This window comes from Phoca vitulina, unplaced genomic scaffold (genome assembly GCF_004348235.1).
Source record: "Phoca vitulina isolate PV1807 unplaced genomic scaffold, GSC_HSeal_1.0 scaffold29, whole genome shotgun sequence".
Taxonomy (NCBI): domain Eukaryota; kingdom Metazoa; phylum Chordata; class Mammalia; order Carnivora; family Phocidae; genus Phoca; species Phoca vitulina.
Genome location: NW_022589732.1, coordinates 14,091,995 through 14,111,421, shown reverse-complemented (window position 1 = coordinate 14,111,421; position 19,427 = coordinate 14,091,995). Strand labels below are relative to the sequence as shown.

Below are 19,427 nucleotides of genomic sequence, written 5' to 3'. Positions count from 1 at the left end.
AGAGAGCACAGGCACGAGTAGGGGGAGGGGCAGAGACAGAGAATCCTGAGCAGAGTCCATGCTGGGCGTGGAGTCCAGCTTGGGGCTCATCGATCCCATGACCCTGAGATCTCGACCTGAGCTGAAATCAAGTCAGACGCTTAACTGACTGAGCCACCCAGGTGCCCCGATTTCCTTTTTTTTAACCAAATAAGTAAAATGTGAGTTTCTTATGTTAAATCTATTTAGAGGGGTATCTGGCTGGCTCAGTTGGTAGAGCATGTGATTCTTGATCTTGGGGTTGTGAGTTTGAGCCCCACGTTGGGTATAGAGATTGCTTAAAAATAAATCTTAAAAAAAATAATATAAATCTATTTAGAGAAAAGCATCTGCTACACTGTTTGCTTTAATATTCTTCTGATTTAAAAAATTATACTTTCTTTGAATCAGTTTAGGTAATTAGCACCTACCTCATGTACGGCAACGAGCATAACCAACAAAATAAACGTAAAACATCCTATTGCCTTCATAAGGCAGCGTGGCATAATGCTTAAGATCAGAGGATCAGAATCCTGTCTCCATTACTTAAAAGTTCTGTGATTTCAGACAAGTTACTTGAACTCTTTGCTTCAGTTCCCTTGTTTGTAAAATAGAGATAATATTACATACTTCATAGGGTTGTTTGAGGAATAAACAAGGAGTATTAAAAACATGGTGCTTGATACATTGTAAGTACTCAATAAATGGTCCATGCTATTATTTTTGACATTATTATTATTTTATTTATTGATATACCTAAGAAGGGCACCAATCTGCTAATTGTTTTTATAGCAAACAATCTGTAAATATAAAGTAATTAAATAAATTGTTTGACTCATTCATTCAACAAATATTTATTACTTTTCTGCTGTTTGCTAGGTACTTTTCTAGGAGTGGAGGATGAGAAGTGAGTAAGATGACAAAGTCCCTGATTTCATGGAGCTTATATTTTAGTAAAGGACAAAGAGAAAAAGGTAGTAAAGAGTAATAGAGATTGTAAGGACAATACGGTTAGAGAAAAGGAGCAAATATGAAACAACTTAGTGAAATAAAAATAAAAGATAAATTCATTCAAAATGTTTTCTTTTGCAGTGTGTCTTATATTTATGGGTCCTGAAGATTCTGTACCCAAGCACATTATTTCTTCTGAGAGGCAATCATGAATGCAGACACCTTACTGAATATTTTACCTTTAAGCAGGAATGTGAGTACTTTCATGAGAAATATTTTCATTTCCTCAGTATTCTTGTGCAGTGATATGGATAGTAAGACTTTACAGTGTAACATATAAGAACAGATTTTGTGTCCAAACATATAAAGCTTTGAGGATTATTGTCAAGAGTTCTCTAGTGTTTAATGGTGTTTTATTGAGACGTTTTCATTTCAGTGTTTCCTATTAAGTTTGATTCTATAGATATATTTAGAAATGGTTTTGAGTTTTTCATATAGCTTTAATGTTTAAGTGATTTTTTTTTTCTAACAGGAAGAATAAAAACCAAAAGGAAAAAAATTGTTGTTGCATTGGAGATTTTTGTCCCCCAATATTGAAGCTCTCCCATGAAGATTCTTAAATTATTCATCCTGTCATCATTGCAGATTGTTTCAAACATTATATTAATGAAATGAAATTCTTAACGTACAATGTTTACCCCATTTCTCTCTTAAATTATTGTGGCAATGGCAATCTAATAACCAGAAGCCACAATATTATATAGAGCAGTATTTGACCTTTTTTCACACCTCTTAACTGTGTGCTTATTAAGTTAATATTCATAACTATATTAAGTCTTAGAGTTAAGTTCTAAAAATAGAAATAATTTCAGAATTATGGAGGCCCAAACATGATCCAGTAAAGATCGTATTACTAGAGACTTCCAGTAAAAGGAGAAAAATATAGTGGTGAGTAATGGCAGAGGGCACAAAGGCCTATAACTTCAAGGATCAGGTGGGTAACCTAAATGAATAGGTTATGAATAGTAACATAATAAAAAATAAAATAATAAAATAGTAAAAAATAAAGTAATAAATGAATAAAAGATGCGGCCTGGAAAGTGCATACTTGACCTAAAGGCAATCAATTTAAAATTTTTATTAAACCACAGTGCTGGAAAACAGGTCTGTTAGCAGACTACCAGTTTAGAACCTCTGGTTGCTGGATATAGATTTTCTCATATTTGTGGGTTTTTTTAAGATTTTATTTATTTATTTGAGAGAGAGTGCAAGAGAGAGAACAGGAGCAGGGGGGAGGGGCAGAAGGAGAGGGAGACGCAACCTTCATGCCGAGCAGGGACCCCGATGTGGGACTGGATCCCAGGGTGACCTGAGCCAAAGGCAGACACTTAATGAACTGAGCCACCCAGGTGCCCCAGATGTTCTCATATTTGAATGTTAAAATATTAAAAAGGGGAAAAGGAACTAAGCACTTTTTTTTCTTTAGATAATTAATAAAACAAACTACTCACCAAAATTGCAGCAAAAATGTAAAATAGCCAGGAATTTTAAAGATACAAAGGAGCAAAGGGATGTGTATGATAATCTCCTTAAAAGTAAATGACAGTTGGATTTGGTGGAGTTTTGTCTCTCTTGTGTTAGTTTGGCTTCATGCTTCACTGTCCATTTTAAGCATTCATTGTAGACCAGAGGAACCCGTCTGTTCTTCCAGTATATGAATAAGATATCTTCTTTTCTTTTTTTTTAATTGGGTGGACTTTGAATTTGGTTGTGATGATGTAGTAGTCTTGTCTGTAACAACAAAGTAGTCACTGACTCTTAGAATAAAATAAAGTATTAAAACAGCTTTAAGTATAGCTCTAATTTAGCTTTACTTGGCCTATAAAGGTAAAGGGTTGAGCTGTTTTTAGAGATTTGACGTACTTACTTTAAGTAATATTTTATGATCTGCTGCATACCCAAAGTAAATTTAGAGACAGCAAATATTTTGTCTTCATAAGACCAATAAGACTGCCTAGTTTATTGATTCTAACAGGGCAAGATGCTTGCCTTTTTAAAAAAAAAATTATATACAGTAAAATTCACTCTTTGTTTAGTTCTGAATTTTGACAAATGCAAAGAACTGCCAACCACCACAGTCATGATACAGAAAAGTTTCATCATCCCATAAATTCCTTCTTGCTGCCTTTTTATAATCACCCCCATACCCTGTCAACCCCTGACTACCACTTGGCTGTTTTCTGTGTCAATAGTTTTATTGCCTTGGTTTTAATAGTCAATTTATGTATCTGTCTATTTTCAAAATGATAAACTAGTAATGTGATTATCAATTATTTTTTCTTTTTCTAGGTAAAATTAAATATTCAGAAAGAGTCTATGAAGCTTGTATGGAAGCTTTTGATAGTCTGCCTCTTGCTGCACTTTTAAATCAACAATTTCTTTGTGTTCATGGTGGACTTTCACCAGAAATACACACACTGGATGATATTAGGAGAGTGAGTATATATTGTAGTTCCAAGATTGATTCCTATTTATAGTACTTTGTTGGGTAGAGAGTAGAAGCTTCAAACTTCTCTTTACTGCCAAGATTAGGTAATGGTAAAAATTAATATACTGATATTTTAAGGAAATATCTTCTAACCATTCAGAACAATGTAGTATGGACAGTATTCAAAGTTGGTACCACTTTCCTGTGTCCATTCTATTCTCACTTTTTGACAAGTTATTTCTGTTCTTTGTTTCTTTCTTTTCTTTCTTTCACAGTTAGATAGATTCAAAGAGCCACCTGCATTTGGACCAATGTGTGACTTGCTATGGTCCGATCCTTCTGAAGATTTTGGAAATGAAAAATCACAGGAACATTTTAGTCACAATACTGTTCGAGGATGTTCTTATTTTTATAAGTAAGGAAAAATATCCAAGATTAAACACATTTTAGTTGTTAAAATAGCATATGTTTCATATAGAAAACCATTATTTTACTTAATTTACTTTTTTCCCCCCACAGCTATCCAGCAGTGTGTGAATTTTTGCAAAACAATAATTTGTTATCGATTATTAGAGCTCATGAAGCTCAAGATGCAGGGTAAGAATTCTGTTTCCCTGACCCAAATTAACACCTTATGTACAAATCAAACTTAGTAACTCATGATTGATGCTTTACGATGCATATTAAGCTATTTGTTTTACAGCTATAGAATGTACAGAAAAAGTCAAACTACAGGGTTCCCTTCATTAATAACAATTTTTTCGGCACCTAATTACTTAGATGTCTACAATAATAAAGGTAAGATGTTGTTGATAAAAAAAAATTGTTAAACAACTTAGCATTTTAATTGACTTTTTTTTTTTTGAAAATAATAGAAAAGAGGCATTGTTTGAAACTGTAATTATCCAAATCTCATTATAAAAAAGTGTAAGATATAAGGGAGGGGAGAGAACAAGAAATAAAAATCCAAAATGTGAAACTTAAATCATATGTAACCATTCTACAACTTGGCACTCATAGAAGCTACCTTACTAAAAAATGTTCTGAATTAAGTCAAGAAGCCAAACATGATTTTCTCAAACTCCCCTTTCTTAAATCTTTCCCCTTATAATCAAGAGAATGTTTTCTTGTTTGCATAAAGCTGCTGCTGCTGCTTTGACCATTTCGTGTATTGGCACTGTATAGTTAATTTAGTTTATCATGTTTCTTGTTTTTTGTTCACTGATCTAGGTTCTCATTCCCTTTCTTCTTCCCTACTTTTACCTCCACAGTCTTATCATTGCCCCCTGAAGATTAATAGTTGAACCTTCTTTGATCAATTCACTCTGACCTCCTTTCAGGGATATATTCCTCCCTTTCTTTTCTTTTTACTATTCTTTCTTCCTTTTTTCTTACGTCTTTTTTCTTTACTTGCTGTTCCACCAGCTTCCATTCCCTTTCCTTCTGTCCAGATTTGATCTGTTTATTATAATTTGGTTTCATTTAACTTTGAACATAGCTTATTGACAGATAATGCCAAAGGATCTTAATCTAGTTAAGTGTGTGCCAAGGAAATTGAAGATGAGCTTGGGTATGTTTACGTAGCACACATTTTCAGAAGAGGAAATTAAGAAGCCATCTCCTATTCTGTCTTGATATGTCTGGAATTCAGTTGACTATGCCATAGTTTCCAGGGTCACTGGAGCAGATGTGCCAGGAGGAAAGAACAGAAGGTTAAAGACTTTTAAAAGTATTAGAGAGATAATGAGGTCATTGCTAAATATGGGTCATGGAGTTCAAAAGAGGAACAGAAGAGTTGTTTTTTTTTTTATTATTTGAGATGATGGTTAAAAGACTAAAACGTTTGCCTGAGATCAAATGGTAGCATGCTAAATAACTTTGATACAGAATATGTTACAAAAACTTAATACTATATTAATTACCAAAAAAACCATACCTTGACTGAGTTGCTCATCTTCAGAAGCTAGTATCAGTGCAGCCTTTAAGGATTATGCCAATGCTAAAATATTCTTTTAAATTATAGTTTGGTTTATAAATTTCAGAACTTGTAGAGAAGTTACCTAATGATGTGTGGCTTCATTTTTTAGGAGAATATATCTAAGTTTTGACTCTATTCTTAAGAACAGAATAGAGTGCTACATTTAACTTTCTACCAGTGCTCTAATACCTCACCTGTGATCTCCCCTTGTCAGTATTACAGGACCTAGTGTTCAGTGCTCAGTCGATTGTCTTATTGGTTGTCCTCTGTTAGTTTGATTTAGGGGTTTTAAGGGATCACTTTTCTGAGTATTCAGAAAAGAAACTCAAACCATTGAATCTGTCTTGTCAAAATCAAATGTCTCTCAGTAGTGATTAGTCTGTACATAGTGTTAATGATTTGAGTGCTTATATGGTATGGATATGTTTGTAATGTTTCATTTCATCTCTAAGGCAATTTTCTAGATTCTCTCTTTTGTTTTAAAGCTGAAAACTTGGTATCATTCCTTAATTTCTGAGGCCAAATTTAAAATACTTTTATTCCATAAGGGAAACAAGCATATTACTTGTGACTTTGTATAAGCCAGAATCCCAAGTCTTGGAATTTAATATCTGCATTTTCGTGCTTCATTAAAATGGAAAAAAAATAACCACATAATTATTATAATATCTACAGAGCATTTTATACTTTTATATACCTTCATGTGAAATATATTCTCTGATCGTAAAACAAACTTCTGAGGTAGTTAGGGTGGACATATTAGTTCTGTTTCATAAATGAGAAACAGATTAGTTAAATAATTTACCAAGCATTGCAGAGCTAGTATGTGCTGGAGCTTAGACTGGAATCTAGTCCATCTAACCCACTATTCTATAAAATAATATAACCAGTGGCTGAAATCTATGTAGTTAATTTAAGATATTCCTTTTAATGTTTTGAAACATTAGAAAGATACTTGAAATTGAGATGAGTCTGTTACCTTTGGGTTATTTGGTTATAATATTTTCTTTTTGGTATTTTAATGGAATTTTTTCTAAATGAAATAAAATATTTCTTTGTTGTAGTTTCATTTGATTTCCCGTATTAAATGAAATAAATACATTCAGACAGTCATAAAGAACTGCTTTTTCTCTGGGTTTGTTTTGTTTTTTGCTTCATTACCATCAGCTATCCTTTTCAGGTTGCCTGTAACGAAAAAGATCCTCTTAAATTCCTTCAACTTGTATGAACTTTTAAACCTAGAAAATTGCTCATTGCCATTCTGTGTTTCCTCTAATAATTGAGTTTTCATAATTTTGGATATAGTAAAAGTGCATGTTCGTCATTGAATTATAAAGTAAAACATTCTAGAAATCTGGAAATTTCATTAATAATAAGTATAGATCTGACGATGCTCTACATAAAAGTGTGTGTTAAAAACAAAAATGTGTTATTACTAAAAATTTGTTCCTATTTCCCTCTACTAGTCCTCATTCAGCTCACACCTTGATTCCCCATTCCTTTAAAACAGTGTTTTTTTGCTTTTATGTGTTTTAGAGTTTTGGAGCTAAAGACAAATTGTTACATTCACATTCAAACTTATCTTACAGCTGCTGTATTAAAGTATGAAAATAATGTGATGAATATTCGACAGTTTAACTGTTCTCCACATCCTTACTGGTTGCCCAATTTTATGGATGTCTTCACATGGTCTTTACCATTTGTTGGAGAAAAAGGTATGATTCTTTTTTTTTTTTTTAATGTTTTATTACTGTCACATTTACTCCAGTTTATTATCGGAGGCACATACTTGTTAAAGGAAACTGAAGTTTAGTTTCACTATGGGTTCAGCTCTACTTGTGTCAGTGGGTGTGGATACGAGAGCCTCAAAGATATTTTGGTTAGCTGTTTATAGCCCCCATGTGAGGGTGTCTGGGGGACTGGGAGAAGACTTATAAATAGCCTGATGTTGTCTTCAGCTGTTGGGTTTTCTTTCTGTTTTTCTTTAGCTTAAATCTTTTATGAAGGAATGGAGGGATAGCTTTGCTTTGGAATGGACACTTTTGCACATTTTAACGCCACTTTTGGGGGATGTCAAAGTAATTTATGAGAGAATTTAATAGCCCTAGTTTTGGGCAATGTTAGTCATAGCGGTTCTATACTCTGAGAGAAATGATAAAGAGAAGTTCAGGTTCAAACCTAATATTTCTTCTCCTATACTAAAAACATGTATACAAATTTAGTGGTAATGCTTTCTGATAATTTCCAATAATAACATATTAGTATATACTTAATAGGCTTTTTAAGAGAACATGAATGCTATTTAAGAAATCTCGGTTTTTTTCCTAGTTGTATAGGGTTCTTAGGATTTCCTTACTTCATCACATTCTTCTTTTCCATTTTAGTGTTAATTTTTCCACAAGGCAATGCCTCAGTTTCCATATGTGGAAAATAAGAATATGAGAATACAGACATGATTGTAAAACATTTTGTTCTATATTTCTCTCTATTTTTTCTCACCTCTTCCGTGTTACAAAATGTTCCTTTCTGTTGGGGATATGTTATTTCTGCCAACGCAATTTTGGGTTCTAAAACACAGAGTTAATACTTAAACTGTGTATGTTAAACAGATTTTTTGAAGATTGCCTTTGGTCTTCATCAGTTACTCAGTAGGTCAACATTAAGCTAATATGGAGATAGAATTACCCACTTTAGCATTTGAGAAGGGGGCCAGTAAAGGGCTTAGGTGCAAGGGATGCCTTACACTTATAACCTTCTATCTTTGGTATATGAGAAATAGTTCAATCATAACATCATCGGGCTAAAGGGAATTTAAGAATTCATCTTGCTCATTCTCCTGCCTTCAGGCTAGACTGCAACTCAACTATTTTAATATAAGTGGGGTGGGGGTGGAAAGAAAGGGGGATGATAAGGAGGAAAATGGACATTTTTTAGATTCTAATTTGATTCTCAATAAGGAAATATTTCAGTATTACTGGTCTAAATATTTGTGCTATGAGTGTTTAAACAAGGAAAGAAATAGAGATAATAGCTTTTCTCAACTAATGCCCCTATCAAAAACCAGGACATCATAGAATTTTAGAACTAATAGTGAACTTAATAATCATGTAGTCTGGCTCCTTATGAGAGATGATAAAATTTAATCTAGTTTCTGTGGATCTCTCATAAGTGAAGATGGAGAATCAGTAGGTTTCTATCTGTTCCTGCATTTGAAGTCTGCTACTAAGTAATCTTTTGTTCTTTTTTTGCCACTCTAAATCATAAGATGAGGAAGTATTCAAACCTTTGACCAGTTTTGTTTTTTTCCTGTGGATCTTCTCCAAATTATTCATGTCTTTCTAAAAATGTGAAGCTCAGATTTGAACATTATACGCAAATAGAAAGAATCCTAACCAGTGTTGAGCACAGTAAGATTTTTTCAAACTCTTTGCATATTTTTTCCATTTTAATACCTGTTAGCTGTTTATATAGCCTAACTACTTGATTCTAATGAAAATTTTCTTTTGTTGTGAATAGCAGCAAATGTCATCATCTCATCTGTTCCACTTTGAAAAAGCCAGTTTGACTTAGATCTAGTCTCTGAGAAGCAACTAACTTAAGCCAGAGGCTTCCTTAGAGGCTGATTTAATCCTAAAGTTAGATGAAATCTGTGGTTTTTAACCTTTTAGGGGCTTTGCTTTTTTTAAAGATTTATTTATTTATTTGAGAGAAAGAGTGCGCTCGAGGGTGCACGTGCGCGAGTTCGGGGAGGGGCAGAGGGAGAGAATCCTCAAGCAGACTGCTCAGTGTGGAGCCTGTTGTGGGGCTGGATCTCATAACCCCGAGATCATGACCTGAGCTGAAATCAAGAGTTGGATGCTTAACTTAACTGACTGAGCCACCTAGGCGCCCCTGGGCCTTTTTATTTCTTAAAAAAAAAATCCTGTGTTGGAAAATTTCCAACATATACGAAGGCAGAGTGAATAATATGATGAATTGCTATGTACCAATTACTCAGCTTCAACAGTTACCAAATTATGGCCACTGTTGTGTCATTTATATCTCCATCCACTACTCCCCACCCAAAACTTTTAATTATTTTGGGTCATATTTCAGCTATTTCTTTTGTAGCTGTAAATATTTTAGAATGAATCTCTAAAAGGTAAGGACTCTTATTATTAAAGTAACTACACAAAAACTTTTATTAATTCGTAACACATACCCTTTTGAGAATCTGATGAAAGCTATGGACTTTTGCCCCAGAAAATTTCATGAACAAATATATGTACATTTGTACATAAGCGTAACTTTTTCACAATGCTTGTAGATCTGAAGTGATTTGGTAACCCCCCTCAGGTTTACTGGCCCCAATTTAAGAACTCTGTTCTAGAGGGTCCGATATAGTGTGATCTTCCATAGAAGGTCATACGTGTAAGATTTATTCATTTAGTAGATTTTTTTTTTGGAAAGTCTGTTTTATTCAAGTTACTAAGGATACAAAAACACTAGTAAGATATAGGTCTTTGCGGATTAATAGAGGACTGAAGATACATAAATAATGATAACAAAATGTAATATTAGGTAAGTACTCCTAGAGAAACATAGTTTTATAGGAATTGAGAATAGGGGTAGATTATATTTGTCAGAGGGATCAAAGTGGCATTTGAACCAAAGCTTGAAGAATGGTGGAATTGGAATTGTGCTGGTAGATACGGGCAAGAGAATTCTAGGTAACAGAACTTACTAAGCCTGGGTCAGAAAGCAAGAGAGTGTAAGACCATTAACAAATGTTGAGGGGTTCAGATTGATTTACAGTTAAGATGTATGAAGGACAGTAGTAGAAAAAGAATGAAAAGTTAAGTTAGGGCTAGATCATGAGGATCTTGATCACCATGCAAAGAATTTGGAACTTTGATAAATAGTGGGAATCCACTGAAACAGAATATGACCATGATAGTCATTTAGAAAAATTGATGAAATGGACTAGAAGAAAGACTAGAAATTGGGAGACCTGTTATGAAGCTCCATCAGGAGTCAAGTGGAAATATAATGAAGGCCTGGTAGCATTAGAAATAGAGAGCAGGGGAGAACTAAAGAGGTAAAAACAATAAGACTTAAACAAGATTGCATGTTGCAGGGGAGGGAATGTTTGAAGATGACTTGGATATTTTGAGTCTGGTGACGATATTGCCATTAACACTCTCTCATGAAAACCTGTTATTTTAGCAACCCCTCACTCCAGTTGTAGCTGCTCTTGATCTTCATTGGGATTGCCTGGCCTTTGACCATGTCATTTTCTTATTAGTCAGATCCCTCCTTGCCTCTCTTCTTAACACACCTTCAAACTCCTTTCTCTCTTTTTTTTTCTACTTCATTTATTTTATAAATTTTAGCCCCAGTAAATGCAACCATCCATTTTCTCCATTCTCATAGCCAGGGTGTAGAGAACTGCTAGAGATATTTATACAGCCTTTGATTGGCTGGGCTCTCAATAGTACCCAAAAATTCTTTGTGTCACTAGTCTTCTTCCTTTTCTCTTAGGATATATTCTCAATTTAATTTTTTTTCTCTTAAACGTTCTTTTTGTAGCCACTTCCCTCACTCTCAGAGGAAACATATACCGCTAGTGGGAGCTTTCTCTGTTTACCGTTCCCCTGCTTTATAAACTGCACTCATCTTGAATTCTTGTCTTGTTGAGGAGGTGACCCTTCCATCCGAGGCTTCTAACTTGACTCTGGATTCCACTGTGCTTCTACTTTTTCAGGAAACTTGCTTCATCTGTTAGATCTTCTGTATCTTCAAACTCTACTAAGTTCTTTTATAAATTGTTCAAATCCATCTGATCTTTATTTTAAAGATAAATAACATTTCGCCCATTTGTAATCTTTCCTTGGCTGCTACTATGCTATTCCTCTCTTGCCTTTCCTTCAGAGGATGAAAAGTACTATATGCTTAAAAGCTACTGTTTATTATTCATAAATGACTTCTGGTAGCTTTGAAGATAAACCTTAACTGTCACACAATGTCTTTGGACCTTTCCCTACTTTCTCTTCAGCCTCATTTTTTTCCTTCTTATCTTAGTCTCTGTGTTCTTTTTTTTTTTTTTTTAAGATTTTATTTATTTATTTGACAGAGAGAGACACAGTGAGAGAGGGAACACAAGCAGGGGGAGTGGGAGAGGGAGAAGCAGGCTCCCCACTGAGCAGGGAGCCCGATGCAGGGCTGGATCCCAGGACCCTGGGATCATGACCTGAGCCGAAGGCAGACGCTTAATGACTGAGCCACCCAGGCGCCCCTGGTCTCTGTGTTCTAACCATAACACAGCATAACTGATCCCTTGAATATGTTATGCTCAATTAAGTTTCGTGCCTTCATATTTTGTCTTTATTTTTTCATAACAGTTTTACTGAGATATAATTTACATCCCATATAGTTAACCTCTTTAAATCCTACAATTCAGTGGTTTTTAGTATGTTTGTGGAATTGTGCAATGATCATTACAGTCATTTTTGAAACATTTTCATTATTCTCCCCAAGAAACCCTCTGTCCATTAGCAGTCACTCCCCGTTTCCTCCTGTCTCTCCTTGCTGGCCGTAGGCAACCATTAATCTATTATCTACCTCCATAGATTTGCCTAATCTGGACGTTTCATACAATTGGAATCATATAATTTGTGATCTTTTGTGACTAGCATCTTTCTATAATGTTTTCAAGGTTTATCCATGTTGTAGCATGAACTAGTACTTCATTCCTTTTTGCGACCAAATAATATTCTATTGTATGGATATACCACTTTTAAAAAAAATTTTATTTTGGGTACGGAGGGTAAAGAAAAGCTTATTTCAATTCCAGTGTAGTTAATATACAGTGTTACGTTAGTTTATGATGTACAATGTAGTGATTCAGCAATTTCATATAGTATTCAGTGCTTTTCAGGATACGTATACTCTTAATCCCCTTCACCTATTTTACCCATCCCCCCAGCCACCTTCTGTCTGGTAACCATTAGTTTGTTTTCTATAGTTAAGAGTCTGTGTTTTGGGGTGCCTTGGTGGCTCAGTTGGTTGAGCATCTGCCTTCGGCTCAGGTCGTGATCCCAGGGTCCTGGGATCGATCCCGGCGTCGGGCTCCCTGCTCAGTGGGGAGCCTGCTTCTCCCTCTCTCTCTCTCTCTCTCTCTCTCTCTGTCAAATAATAAATAAAATCTTAAAAAAAAAAAAAAAAGAAAAAGCCTGTGTTTTGGTTTTTCTCTCTCTTTTTTTTTCCTTTGTTCATTTGTTTTGTTTCTTAAACTCCACATATGGGTGAGATCATATATTATTTTTCTTTCTCTGGCTTATTTCCCTTAGCATTATAGTCTCTGGATCCATCCATGTTGTTGCAAATGGCAAGATGTCATTCTTTTTTAATGACTGAAGAATATTCCATTGTACATATATGTGTGTGCGTATGTGTGTTTGTGTGTGTATTTGTACTTATTTTCCACTCATCTGTTGAGGGACACTTGGGCTGCTTCCATAATTTGGCTGTTTGTAAATAATGTTGCTATAAACGTAGGGGTGCATGTATCCCTTTGTATTAGTGTTTTTGCATTTTGGGGGTAAATACTCAGTAGTGCGATTACTAGATTGTAGGGTAGTTCTATTTTTAACTTTTTGAGGAGTCCACAGTGGCTGCACCAGTTTGCATTCCCACCAACAGTGTAAGAGGGTTCCTTTTTTTCTGCATCCTCACCAACACGTGTTGTTTCTTGTGTTTTTGATTTTAGCTATTCTGACAGTTATGAGGTTGTATCTCCTGTAGTTTTAATTTGCATTTCCCTGATGATGAGTGATGTTGAGCATCTTTTCATGTGTCTGTTGGCCATCTATAGGTCTTCTTTGGAGAAATGTCCGTTTATGTCTTCTGCCCATTTTTTAATTGGATTATTTGGGGTATTTTGGGTATTGAGTTGTGTAAGTTCTTTATATATTTTGGATACTAGCCCTTTATCAGATATGTCATTTGCAGATATCTTCTCCCATTCAGTAGGTTGCATCTCATTATGGATTTGATTTGCATTTCCCTGATGATGAGTGATATTGTTTACCACATTTTGTTTATCCATTCATTAGCTGCAAGACATTTGATTGCTTCCACTTTTTAACTATTATGAATAATGCTTCAATGAACATTCATGTACAAGTTTTTGTATGAACATATGTGTTTATTTTCTTAGGTATAGAACTGGGAGTCACATGGTAACTCTATGTTTAACCTTTTGAGGATCTGCCAAACTGTTTTTCAGAGCAGCTATATAGTCCCACCAGCAGTGTATAATGGTTCCATTTTTTTCATATTCTTGCCAACATTCGTTACTATGTATTTTTTTATTATAGCCATCATATTGGATATGAAGTTGTATCTCATTATGGTTTTGATTTGCATTTCCCTAATGAATAATGGTATTGAGTATATTTTTATGTGCTTATTGGCCATTTGCTTATCTTCTTTGAAGAAATGTTTATTTAAATCCTGTGTTCATGGGGTGCCTGGGTGGCTCAGTCGTTAAGCGTCTGCCTTCGGCTCAGGTCATGATCCCAGGGTCCTGGGATCGAGCCCCGCATCGGGCTCCCTACTCTGTGGGAAGCCTACTTCTCCCTCTCCCACTCCCCCTGCTTGTGTTCCCTCTCTCGCTGTCTCTCTCTCTCTGTCAAATAAAATCTTTAAAAGAAAAAAAAAAAAAAATCCTGTGTTCATTACAAAAAATTTTTTTAATTGAGGTAGAGTTGACATAAAATATTATACTAGTTTCAGGTGTACAACATAGTGATTTGACAATTATATACATTATGAAATGCTTACCATAAATATAATTAACTACCTGTCACCATACAAAGCTATTACAATATTGTTATTATTATTTTTAAAGATTTTATTTATTCATTTGAGACACAGAGATACAGGGAGAGAGAGAGAGATCATGAGCAGGGGGAGAGGCAGAGGGAGAGGGAGAAGCAGGCTCCCCGCTGAGCCAGGAGCCCGATGTGGGGCTCGATCCCAGGACCCTGAGATCATGCCCTGAGCCAAAGGCAGACCCTAACCATCTGAGCCACCCAGGCGCCCCAGCTATTACAATATTATTGACTATATTCTCTATGCTGTACTTTTCATCCCTGTGACTTACTTTCTTTTATAACTGGCAGTTTGTACCTCTTAATCCCTTTTACCTATTTTGCCTAACCCCCATCCCCTCTCTGCCAGCCATGAGTTTGTTCTCTGTATTTATGAGTCTATTCCTGTTTTTTGTTTGTTTTGTTTTTTAGATTCTGACATATAAGTGAAATAACACAGTATTTGTCTTTTTCTGTCTGACTTATTTCAGTTAGCATGATATCCCCTACATCCATCCATGTTGTTACAAATGGCAAGATTTCATTCCTTTTTTATGGCTGAGTAATATTTCACTGTGTATACGCACTACATCTTCTTTATCCATTCATCTATCAGTGGACACTTAGGTTGTTTTCATATCTTGGCTATTTTAAATAATGCTGCAATAAACATAGGAGTGCATATATTTTTTTAAATTAGTGTTTTTGTTTTCTTCAGGTAAGTCCTCAGAAGTAGAGTTACTGGATCATATGGTATTTCTGTTATTTATTTATCTATTTATTTATTATTTTTATTTATTTTATTTTTTTTTAAAGATTTTATTTATTTATTTGACAGAGGGAGAGAGAGGACAAGTAGGCAGAGTGGCAGGCAGAGGGAGAGGGAGAAGCAGGCTCCTCACTGAGCAAGGAGCCCGATGTGGGACTCGATCCCAGGACCCTGGGATCATGAATTGAGCCAAAGGCAGATGCTTAACCAACTGAGCCACCCAGGTGTCCCTGGTATTTCTGTTTTTAATTTTTTGAGGAACCGCCCCATACTGTTTTCCACAGTGGCTGTACTAATTTGCATTCCTACCAATAGTGCATCAGAGTTCCCTTTTCTCTACATTTTCACCAATACTTGTCTCTTATCTTGTTGATACAAGCCTTTCTGACTAGTGTGAGGTAATATCTCGTTGTGGTTTTGATTTGCATTTCCCTGATGGTTAGTAATGTTGAACATCTTTTCATGTGTCTGTTGGCCATCTGTATGTCTTCTTTGGAAAAATAATTATTCAAGTCCTCTGCCCATTTTTAATGGTATTGTTTGGGTTTTTTGGTGTTGAGTTGTATGAGTTCTTTATATATTTTGGATATTAACCCCTCATTAGATGTATCATTTGCAAATATCCTCTCTCATTCAGTAGGTTGCCTTTTCATTTTGTTGATGGTTTCCTTCACTGTGCAAAAGCTTTTTATGATACAGTCCCAATTGTTTATTTTTGCTTTTGTTTCTGTTGCCTGAGGAGAGAACCAGAAAAATATTGCTAAGGTCATAAGAGTTTGCTGCCTATTTTCTTTGAGTTTTATGGTTTTAGGTCTTACTTTTAGGTCTTTAATCCATTTTGAGTTTATTTTTGTATATGGTATAAGAAAGAGGTCCAGTTTCTTTTTTTTTGCATGTAGCTATCCAGTTTTCCCAACATCATTTATTGAAGAGACAGTCTTCTCTATTATGTATTCTTGTCTCCTTTGTTATAGATTGACAGTATAAGCATGGGTTTATTCCTGGGCTTTCTATGCTGTTTCATTGGTCTGTGTGTCTTTTTTGTGCCAGTACCATACTGTTTGATTAGCATAACCTTGAAGTATATTATAGGCCATTTGCTTATCTTCTTTGAAGAAACGTTCATTTAAATCTTGTGTTCATTTTTAAAATGGTTTTCTTTTTTTAGTGAGTTGTAAAAGTTCCTTGTATATTCTAGATGCAAGTTCCTTAAGAGATATATCATTTGTAAATATTTTCTCCTGTTCTTTGAGTTGTCTTTTCACTTTCTTGATGGTGTCCTTTGAAGCACAGGAGTTTTAAATTTTGATGAATTCCTGTTTATTTTTTGTTGTTGTTGCTTGTGTTTTGGGGGTTGTGTTTAAGAAACTGTTGCGTAATCCAAACTAATGATTCTCCTCTATGATATCTTCTAAGACTTTTATAGTTTTAGCTTTTACATGTAGGACTTGGATCGTTTTTTTTTATTTTTGTTTTTGAGGAAGAGAGAGACGGTGGGGGGGTGGGCTGGGGGTGAGGGGCAGATGGAGAGGGAGAGAGAAGCCCAAGCAGACTCCACACCCAGTGCAGAGCCCGATGTGGGGCTCAGTCTCACAACCCTGAGATCCTGACCTGAGCTAATCTGAAATGAAGAGTCGGACGCTTAACCTACTAAGCCACCCAGGCGCTCTGGTCTTTGATCCATTTTGAGTTAATTTTTGTATATGGTGTATAGTGTGGGGGGGTCCAACATCATTCTTTTGCATGTGAATATTCAGTTGTCCCAGCACCATTTGTTGAAAAGACTGTTCTTTCCCACACTGAATTGTTTTGGCACCCTTGTCGAAAATCAGTTGGCCTTAAAAGTGATGTTTTATTTCTTGACTCTTAGTTCTGTTCCATTGATCTATAATGACTGCTTCATACTTTTTCTAACTTACGATTAGAATGCCTTATCTGCCCTCTCCACCTGACAAACTCCTATTGCATGATTCCTCTACCAGAAGCCTTCCTTCCCCCTGCAGGTCTTTTTGTATAACTCTGCATATTTACAGCATTGGGCTTGTCACTTTACTGTGGTATGTGTATGCATATATATATCTCCTTTAGTAGGTAGTAAACTTCTGGAGGGTAGAGACTGGACCTTTTATATCTGATTCCCAGAGCTTTAGCACAGTGCCTGGCATGTGGTGTGCTATTAATACAGTTATAGGAGGAATAATAGGAGCAGTATTGAATTTTGTTTTGGATGTGTTCATTTCTAGGTATCATTAGGACATCCAGGGGCTAATATTTAATAGGCATTTTTATTTATTAATTGAAACTTGCTTATACCTTTTTTAAATTATTCATTTGTCAAATATTTATTGGATGCCTATTGTGTACCAATCGCTGTACTAGACTCTGAGGTACAGTAGTAAACAAAACATCACCCTGCATTTATGAAGCTTTCATTCTAGTAGGAGAAGCAGGCAATATAAAATAGTTTAAGATGGCTGGCAGTAAAACCATCAGGGAAATCCGGAGACTGAAGGAGAGGTCAATACTGGTGATACAGACTTTGGAATCATCTTCACAAAGGTGATACTTGAAACTGTATAGTTAGAGAGGGAATTGCCAAGAGATTGAGCATATAAAATCACCAAGAGATTGTGCAGAGAGAGTCTTGAGAATATCTGAATTTAGGGGGGAAATAGTCTGAAATGTAGGAAAACCAAAAGAGTAGAACCTTGCAAACCTAAGGGAAAAGAGAAGGGGAAAATACGTAGGTGGTAAAGGAATAAGCCTAAGAAAGAACCATGGGTTCAGGTGATTAGTCATTCGTAATCTTAAGAATTAAGTTTTAAGGGACCTGCTAGAGTAAGTTTTTAAAAAATTGAATCCTGGGGGCTCCTGGGTGGCTCAGTTAGTTAAGCATCTGACTCTTGATTTCAGCTAGGTCATGATCCCAGGGTTGTGAGATCTGAGCCCCATATCCGGCTCTGCACTGAGAGTGGAGCCTGCCTAGGATTGTGTCTCTCCTTCTCCCTCTGCCCCTCCCTGCTCACCCTCTCTCTCTTAAAAAAAAAAAAAAGACAAATTCTGGGACTTTTTGAAACAGTGAAACTGCTGTGTGTTTTTTCTTACTCTGTAAGGAAATACTGTATCCATAAATGAAGAATTTAAATGTATACATTTAGATGGTATTCATCTTGGGGGGGGGGGGTTTTTTTTTTTTTTTTTTTTCCTGAGAGACCTGAAAACTTATTCTGTACAGAATCTCGCTCAAACTTGTAAACCATTGAATTTCTTTCATTTTGAAGACCTTAGTATTTTTTTTTTAAGATTTTATTTATTTATTTATTTGAGAGAGAGCGAGCAAGTGTGCACAGAGGGAAGGGCAGAGAGGGAGGGAGAGGAAGAAAGAATCCCAAGCGGACTCCATGCTGAGCTTTGAGCCGAACTCCAGGCTCAGGCTCAAGACCCTGAGACCATGACCTGAGCCGAAACAAAGAGTTGGACACTTAACCGACTTGAGCCACCTAGGTGCCTCAAACCTTGGTATTTTTTAGTTTCTTCATTCTTGCTATCAGAATGTATTTCTTCTTGGGTTAAAAATCATTTGACCATTATATGAATAATTGGTGTGTGTACATATAGACAGTTGAATTTGGTCCACTAACGTGTAACTGTTCTTTTTTCTTTTTTCATTTTTGAATAGTGACAGAAATGTTGGTAAATGTTCTGAGTATTTGCTCTGATGATGAACTGATGACTGAAGGTGAAGACCAGTTTGATGGTATGATTATTCATTTTACTATTTTTTATTGTGAAATGGTATCTTTTAATTGCCCAGCTTCAATACACACTCTTTTGCAAAATGTAGTCATTGTTCTCAAATGACTGTGCCATTTGATAAGTGTCAAGACACTTTTTCAGATGCTGTTTATTCTAAGATTTTTTTTTTTTTTTTTAGCGATTTTACTTTTTTTCTATTGGTATGGGGAAGATGAATTTTGGGAAAAGGGAAATTTGGAAGAACAGAAGCAAAGGAAAATTGAAAGTACTAAAGAATGTGGTTCTTCATGAATATGGACACTGCTTAGAGGGAGGATAAAAATGCTTTTTGTTTCATTGGTACAGTCTTAGTGCATCAGAAACATACCTGAACCCGCAATGTTATTGTCACTGTTTTTTCCCAAAAACTAAATAAAGTAAGCTGTTCCCAATTTATGAGTGGTTGTGTTCTAAGAGACCACTTACTGGTTTAGTTTGATTTTCAGAAGCATCTTTTCCATAGAAACAAGGTTAGATATGGCTGTTTGTTCTTATGTAAGCCAACCAGCCTATGTACTGATGTACAATCATAGTATAATTTAATACCATAAAAACAAAATTCCTTTTATTTTTATG

At 35.4% G+C, this 19,427-nt stretch overlaps 1 protein-coding gene across 4 annotated transcripts in view; it reads left to right on the top strand.

The window, feature by feature from the left end:
* The window catches only part of PPP3CB (protein phosphatase 3 catalytic subunit beta), a 52,673-nt gene that overhangs the window by 17,157 nt on the left and 16,089 nt on the right, over positions 1-19,427 (top strand). For all 4 annotated transcript variants that reach the window (XM_032423569.1, XM_032423570.1, XM_032423571.1 and 1 more), the window contains exons 4-10: positions 1,111-1,222; positions 3,319-3,464; positions 3,733-3,872; positions 3,977-4,054; positions 4,161-4,255; positions 7,025-7,150; positions 18,736-18,813. In XM_032423569.1, coding sequence (XP_032279460.1) covers positions 1,111-1,222; positions 3,319-3,464; positions 3,733-3,872; positions 3,977-4,054; positions 4,161-4,255; positions 7,025-7,150; positions 18,736-18,813 — 775 coding nt within the window. The remainder of the gene's footprint in view (positions 1-1,110; positions 1,223-3,318; positions 3,465-3,732; positions 3,873-3,976; positions 4,055-4,160; positions 4,256-7,024; positions 7,151-18,735; positions 18,814-19,427) is intronic.